The sequence below is a fragment of the Heteronotia binoei genome, chromosome 6 (genome assembly GCF_032191835.1).
Source record: "Heteronotia binoei isolate CCM8104 ecotype False Entrance Well chromosome 6, APGP_CSIRO_Hbin_v1, whole genome shotgun sequence".
Lineage (NCBI taxonomy): Eukaryota > Metazoa > Chordata > Lepidosauria > Squamata > Gekkonidae > Heteronotia > Heteronotia binoei.
In genome coordinates, this window is record NC_083228.1 from 168,868 (window position 1) to 176,977 (window position 8,110).

The 8,110-nt window shown below is 42.7% G+C and overlaps 1 protein-coding gene across 1 annotated transcript; it reads right to left on the bottom strand.

Moving 5' to 3' along the window:
- Window positions 1-3,994: 3,994 nt before the first annotated feature.
- On the bottom strand, window positions 3,995-4,537 carry LOC132573462 (zinc finger protein 3-like; the record flags this gene model as incomplete). Its single annotated transcript, XM_060240952.1, has 1 exon — window positions 3,995-4,537. A coding segment is annotated over one exon (543 nt), but the record flags the coding sequence as incomplete, so codon positions are not given.
- Window positions 4,538-8,110: the final 3,573 nt, after the last annotated feature.

Below are 8,110 nucleotides of genomic sequence, written 5' to 3' on the forward strand. Positions count from 1 at the left end.
TACCTGGTGAATAAATCTTTTCACTTGTTACCCAGTTGTCTATATTGGAACTTCAGCTAGACAACAAGGCAACAAGACTTCCATGGCAACCTGCAGCTTTTGGTGTGATGGTTAAGAGCAGCAGACTTTAGTCTGGGAGAACCAGGTTTGATTCCCTACTCCTCCACATGCAGCTGCTGGTGTGGCCTTGGGTGAGTCACAAGTTCTTGCCAAGCTGTTCATTTCAAGAGCAGTTTCTGTCAGCTCTCTCAGCCCCATCTACCTCTCAGAGTGTGTTATGGGCAGGGGAAGGGAAGGAGATTGTAAACTGTTCTGAGACTCCCAGTGAAGGATGAGGTATAAATCCAATCTCCTCTTCTTTGTCGTCTTCTTCAGAAATGGACTCCCTCAGTGGCTGTTGCTTGGCAACCACAGCATTCCAATTGGGTTTCTGTGAGTAAAATGCAGGGCAACAGAGCAGAGTGTTTTCAGAGCTGTTTTGGCCTTTGAGGAAGGACTCATGGGGGCCTGCTTTGCCAGGGTTGCGAGTTCCAGGTTAGAATCATAGAGTTGGAAGAGACCTCCAGGGTCATCTAGTCTAATCCCTTGCACAATGCAGGAAACTCACAAATACCTCCCCCTAAATTCACAGGATCTTCATTGCTGTCAGATGGCCATCTAGCCTCTGTTGAAAAACCTCCCAAAAAGGAGAGCCAATGGGGTTTTTTCCCTCTTGTTTTCATCTCTCCCCTGAACTTCCCTCTTGTATGGGCAGAGGGGAAGCTGGAATGACCTGGAGCAGGGGGAGGCTCCTGGGGGAAATGGCAGATGGGGGGTAAAATACATCGCATGTTAGGCAGTCAATGGGCATGAGTGATTGGAGAATTCCTGGATATTTGGGGGTTGAGCCTTGGAGATGGCAGGGCTTGGTGAGATGAGCAGCCTCAGCAAGACATTATTTATTTATGTCATTCATAGGCTGCTGTTCTCACTTGGACTGAAGGCAGATGACACAGAATGACTTAATACAACAAGATGAGGCATTCATTAAGCAATACTATAGGATGAGGGTCCAGAAAAGGGCAACTAGAATGATTAAAGGGCTGGAGCACTTTCCCTATGAAGAAAGGTTGAAACGCTTGGGACTCTTTAGCTTGGAGAAACGTCGACTGCGGGGTGACATGATAGAGGTTTACAAGGTAATGCATGGGATGGAGAAAGTAGAGAAAGAAGTACTTTTCTCCCTTTCTCATAATACAAGAACTCATGGGCATTTGATGAAATTGCTGAGCAGACAGGTTAAAATGGATAAAAGGAAGTACTTCTTCACCCAAAGGGTGATTAACATGTGGAATTCACGGCCATTGGCCTGATCTAACATGGCTTCTCTTATGTTCTTATGTTAGGGTTGTTAAGTCAGACAGATACTGAAAAACAGGACTGAAGCAAAGCATAAGCCTTAAGATGACAGAAGAAATGAGACATCTCAGGAACCTAGTTTCAGCAAGCTAAACACAGTAGCACAGACCATGGTCTTTAATAATTTATGCAAGGAACTTTGTGAGTCATTTAGTACAGAGCAACTCTCTTGAATAATTCAGGTTTGCAGAAAGCCAGACACGTAGGACCCTTCCTGACTTCTTCAGGCAGGCCATCCTTTAAAGTGGGGGCCACAGCAGAGAAGGCACAGGTGCGGGCAGTTGTTGATGTTGCTCTCTTGCAGGTTGCAGCTCCAGAATGAGTGAAGTTGTTGTGGTGGCACTTGGGGGGAGGCAGTCTGGCAAATATGAGGCTCCTAGGCCATGAAGGGCTTTCTATTTAATAGCCAATGCTTTAAACTGAGCCAGTGATTGATGGGCAACCAGTGAAATGACTAGGATGGGAATCATATGCATGCTCCAACTAGCTCCTTGATAATAGCTGAGCTGTGGTGTTCTGCACCAACTGGAGTTTCTGAACTGATCTGAAGGGAAGACCAATGTAAGTGCAACAAAGTTTGAGTCCAGTGGCACCTTTAAGACCAACAGGGTTTTATTCTGGGTATCAGCTTTCAGGGACACGCATACTTTTACCTCAAGATGTGTGCATGCACATGAAAGCTTATATCCAGAATAAAACTTTGTTGATCTTAAAAGTGACAGTGGACTCAGTTGTCCTGCTGCTTCAGGCCAACATGGCTACCTCACTTGAATCTATGGACAGTGTGTTACAATAGTCCATTCTGGATGTAACTGTGGTCTGAATCCAGATGACCAGATCAAGGTAAGGAGCCATGTGGAGACAGGTAGGGTATAAATGTAGTAAATAAAAAATAAATATAGCTGTAGATGGGGAGTAGATAAAAGGTAGGTTGATGAATGGCTGAGAAATAGAGAATGAAGCAGGGAAAGGGGAGAGAATATGTGGGTTGCCAAGAGGAGGAAAGAGTGTTTGGGGTGCCCCTCCAAGTCCTGGCTGGCATCACACAACTAGGCCATAGCTTTCATAGGTTGGGGGTGGGGGTAGGAAGCTGAAGACAGAAGGGCAGACAAACATAAGCTGGCTGTTGGGGGAAGGACAAGTAGTATTTAATCCAGGGTTGCCAACTACCTGGAGAAAAAAAATGTTCTCTGCCTTTAACAGAGGCCTTATGGGATGCTATTTTCAACACTAAGCTTCTTGGAATGTGGTAGGATTCCCTCCCCCTCCCCCAATCAAGCCTGTTAGCAACCCTAATGAAGATACCTCTCCAAAATTGGGTAGAGAGATGGAAAGAGAATTTTCTCAATGGAAGAATTCATGGGGTGGGGGGGAGCTCTGACAAGGAAGAGGTGGGATGTAAGCCTTGGCACAGAGCTTAATCCAGGTAATTCATGGCTCATGGACTCTGGGGGGAGGTGTTGGTATTCAGAGCAGGAGGAGGGAATCTTACTCCTGATTCTTTTTGAGAGAATCTGAGTGTCAAGCATGATATTTCTGATTATTGAATCAATATGTATTCTGTGCTCATCTCTCCCCCCTCTTTTTATATTTTCCCCTTTCTCTGAATAAAGACTCCTCTTCAAAGTTCCCCCCTACCTGGTAACTCTCAAGGATGCAGGATATGCAAGTAATCTTACCATTGTAAAGCAAAATGCCTCTCCCCTGATATCAGTAAGCTGGAAATGTGTGGGAACCAGAAGATGTTGTAGTACCCAAATGAATAGTTGATAGTATGCTTTGAACCTTCTATGCAATTCACATCTGTATGTTATGCTTTTGAAGTTATCTGAAACTTTGTCTTTGAAGTAGCCTTGAAGATGCTATGCTGTGTAACATTCTGTATCACTTCCAAGGTTTCGTTCCTTGGAGCAAGTATTGGATTATCAATAAAACGAGTCTTTGATTTAAACAGTAGCTTGATTATTCGAAATACTGATGCTTGACACTGCGGATGGGGTGATGAGGATAACTGGGACTGGGGAATTTGTGCCCCACCAGGTTTGGTTGTCAACTTAATCGATACTGGTTTATTTCTACAATACTGGATGCTGTGAGGGAGGGTGGGTTGACAGAATTTACTGAGTTGTTGGTTTAGGGGATGCAACCTTTTTTCTCCAACACTAATTAATCTTTTTGCCAGAATGTTTTGGGCTTCAAAGAGGTGAGACTCCAAAAAGCTCACAGCAGGCTGGATTGGGGAGGGATTAAGGTTGAGAAATGCTCCTCTAGAACATGTTTGAGAATTAAGGATGCCGCTGCTCAGATTATGTTTACACCTGTAGCAGAGAGGTTGTAGATATGTTACCCTCAACTTGTCTGCTTCTCCAAGGGATTTGGGAAAGGAGCTGTTATTGCCAGTTTTGAGGTATCAATTGATCGTTTGACCACCAGAACCTACTGGCCATCCTTGCTTTGTTTCCTGTAGGATTTTAAAAAGATTTTGAACATGGCTAAAGCTCTTTCCACAGTCCGAGCGTTGATAGCATTTCTTCCCATTAGGGTAAGGTTTCTGGATAGATTCAAGCTTTTTATATCTTTCAAAGTTTGCATCTTTTCAAGGCTTTGTATTGTCTGAGCACTCAAGAGGTTTCTCCTCTGTGTGAGTTCTTTGATGCTGCTGAAGACCGCTACCCCAACAAAATCTCTTTCCACAGACTGAGCACTTAAAAGGTTTCTCACCAGTGTGGGTTCTTCTGTGGAGCAGAAGACTACCACTTTGACTGAATCTCTTTCCACACTCAGAGCATTCAAAAGGTTTCTCCCCCGTGTGGGTTCTTTGATGCTGCCGAAGATTGCCATTGCTACTGAATTTCTTTCCACACTCTGAGCATTCAAAAGGTTTCTCCCCTGTGTGAGTCCTCTGATGCTGTTGAAGAGTGCCACTCCAACTGAATTTCTTCCCACACTCTGAGCATTCATAAGGTTTCTCCCCTGTGTGAGTTTGTTGATGCAGTTGAAGATGGCCACTCTGACTGAATTTCTTTCCACACTCTGAGCATTCGAAAGGTTTCTCACCTGTGTGGATTCTCTGATGCTGTTGAAGATGGCCATGTTGACTGAATCTCTTCCCACACTCTGAGCATTCAAATGGTTTCACTCCTGTGTGGGTTCTTTGATGCAGTTGAAGGTGCCTACTCTGACTGAATTTCTTTTCACAGTCCAAGCATTTGAAAGGTTTCTCCCCAGTGTGAGTTATCTGATGCCGCTGAAGACTGCAATTAGTACTGAATGTCTTTCCACACTCCAAGCATTCAAAAGGTTTCTCCTTTGTGTGTGCTCTTTGATGCAGCTGAAGATGCCTACTCTGACTAAATTTCTTTCCACACTCTGAACAGTCAAAAGATTTCTCCCCTGTGTGGGTTCTCTGATGCCGTTGAAGATTGCAGCTAGTACTGAATTTCTTTCCACACTCTGAGCATTCAAAAGATTTCTCGCCTGTATGGGTCCTCTGATGCCTTTGAAGATTGCAGCTAGTACTGAATTTCTTTCCACACACTACGCATTTAAAAGGTTTCTCGCCTGTGTGGGTTCTTTGGTGCTGGTGAAGAGAGCCACTCTGACTGAATTTCTTTCCACACTCTGAGCACTCGAAAGGTTTCTCCCCTGTGTGGATTCTCTGATGCTTTTGAAGATTCCCCCTCTCACTGAATCTTTTCCCACACTCTAAGCATTCAAAAGGTTTCTCCCTTCTGTGGGTTCTTTGGTGCACAAAGAGCTGTGATCTATTTTTGAAGTACTTTCCACACTGAAGGGATTTACTTGCCTTCATTATCCTGTCCTTTGGAAAATGCACATTACACTGTCGCCTATCTCCCTTGTTAAGCATACAGCTACCTTTCTTTCTCTTAGGTCTGCCTCGATTCCTGTTGTTTTCTTTCAAGTCTTCATTTTTAACACTATGTGGCATTTACAGAAGTTCCCCACCGTCCTCGTTCCTCTGAACATCCTCTGCTGGAATAAAGAGAACAATTCTGTTAGCATGTAGGATGGCTGGTAAGTTCCAAAGGCATCTATGTGATTGCAGGAGGAAAGGATTGATGGTCCTTTGGCCTCATTCAGCTTGACTGATTTTAACCATCCAGAATATCTAGAATTTAAGGATACCTAACCTCCTGAAGAACCACAGCTGAGCTCTTGCCCAGAAGGAGCTTTTGAGATTCTAGATTTCAGGCCCCCAGAAGGCTTCCCCCCTCCTTACCCAGTGGGCTGTATGATTCTACCAAAGAAATGTTGCTCAGAACATGGCTATTCCTTGCCTGCTCCCTTGACATAACCATAAAGGCTACTCTTGGACAGCTCATTTGGGAAGAAAATATAATTGTGGGATCCTCTTGAGCAACTCTCCAGCCTTTCTTTGGATGTAAGGCTGTTGTTTGACTTCACCAAATTCTGTCTTATACTTTGGTCTTCTGTGTGTGTGTGTGTATGTTTGTTTGTGTGTGTGAGCGAGAGATCATTCCGGATGTTCAAAAGATTCATTAATTATATTTTTACAAATTATTTTTACAAATTGAGAGAGTGGATGATTTTATAAATTGGATTAATACAATCCATGACATTGTTTAGTTGACATGTCAGAGAGATAAAAATGCTATTACTTTCTTCGATACTATAGTATATAAGAGTGGACAATAGATTAGCTTTAAAATCATATACCAAAACTACAGGCAAAAGCTCATAATTACATTTTAAATAATTCCACCTACCCCAACTCAAGCATCATTTGCCATATGGACAGCTTTTATAATTAAAAAAGGGAACTCAGCTAAATAACTGGACTTTATAAGGGCATCCAACTGACCCACAGAGGATATTCGTACAACTGACCTACAGAGGATGATCGAACAACTGACCCACGGAGGATATTCGTAAAGCAAAATATCAAGCAGAAAGCATTAGCAGAAATGAATTGCTAGTAGAGAAGCTAAAATCCAGGAGCACCAACATCATGTGTTAACTGCCCTGAGTCCGTTTGGAATGGGCTGGATATAAATGGAAAGTAAGTATGTAAATAAATAAATAAAACATGTGCTTTAGTTCAACTAAAAAACAACAACATGCAGGCACTGGAATGTAGTTGCTGAGATACTTGGTTGTGAGACGATACTGTGTATTTGTTTTTAAAAAACCAAGAGCATAAGAAACACAACTGTGAGGTCAGATATTGTGTCTGTGATCAGAATTAGACCCAAGACCCTGGGACACTTTAAATGAGGAAATTGTTCTGTGTGCCCATTTAGTCATCCACTAGGCGAACATACAGTAGACACTTTTCCAACTGTAATAGTACACCGGTTGTATACATAATACACCTGTGTCAATTACTTTATGTAAGATACATCACACATTCCATACAGACCTGTATTATTTTATTTATGAACATAAACAACATTATAGAAATAAGAATGAGGATGCTCCACTTGTGATGCATTATATAGAAAAGGGACACACATGTGAAGACTTGTATTTTTTTGTTAAATGTTTTAATTGCATTTTACTGCTTTATTATATGTTGTACTCCGCCCTGAGCCCTACGGGGAATGGGCAGAATAGAAATTTACTAAAATAAATAAATACATAAATTTACTAAAACCCCCTCACAATAGAGAAGATGTTTAGACATTGTTAATGCAATGGGAAGCCTTTTGAATCTATAGATTAAAAACATATGAACCTTATGGGCTGAACCAAAATGCGGAGTTTTTATATATTCTATGAATGAATGTAACTATCCCTTTAAGAAAGCAGGAGTCAAGTTGCACTTTTAAGACCAACCAAGTTTTATTCAGAACGTAAGCTTTCGTGTGCTCTCTAAGCACACTTCATCAGATGAGGGGATCAGGTATTGTGAGATCAATAACTGATTCCCTCGTCTGATGAAGTGTGCTTAGAGAGCACATGAAAGCTTACGTTCTGAATAAAACTTGGTTGGTCTTAAAGGTGCACTTGACTTCTGCTTTGTTCAACTACTTCAGACCAACACAGCTGCCCACTTGGATCTATCCCTTTAAGAGAATCAAGACACTGTAACACAGCTACATGCCAACTGACAATAAGGAATGCATTTAAGCATTATATTGGAAGAACTGTCAGAGAGGACTTGTGCCAACAAGATGAGAGTTAGAAGAAGGCATTCTGTGATGGCAATTTGATTGGTGTCCTACCATTCTGTCACTGTTTTTTTCATTAGCATTTTCATAACATCTTTGGCTATGAGTTCTTCTTAAATGTCAATTGCAGGCATTGTGATGATATAGTTCTCCAGTGGTCCCAGGAGTGGGCCAATCCTCATTCTTGGGATCATAGCTCCTCCTCTCTGAAGGCAGGGCTAAACAAACTTGACCTGGAGGGGAGGTGCTTGACCCCCAGTGTCACATTCTCTGGGTGCAGGCAGGCAGGAGTTCAAAGCCAGTCCAAGGTCAAAGTCCAGGAAGTCAAGCAGGAGCCAAGTCACGAGTGCAGAATCACAAACTGGAATCAGAAGTCAATGTCCAAAAGCCAAAAGGTCAGGGTGCCAAGGAAATCAAGCAGGTCAGAATCAGGAATCAGGAAGGAGCGTGGATGCAAGCCAGAGAATAGACTTGTTGCTTCCACAAGGTTACCAGGTCCTGGGTGGGAGCTATATGGGAGTCTCAATCAGCCTGCTCCCTGGGTGGCAGTGACTCTGCTA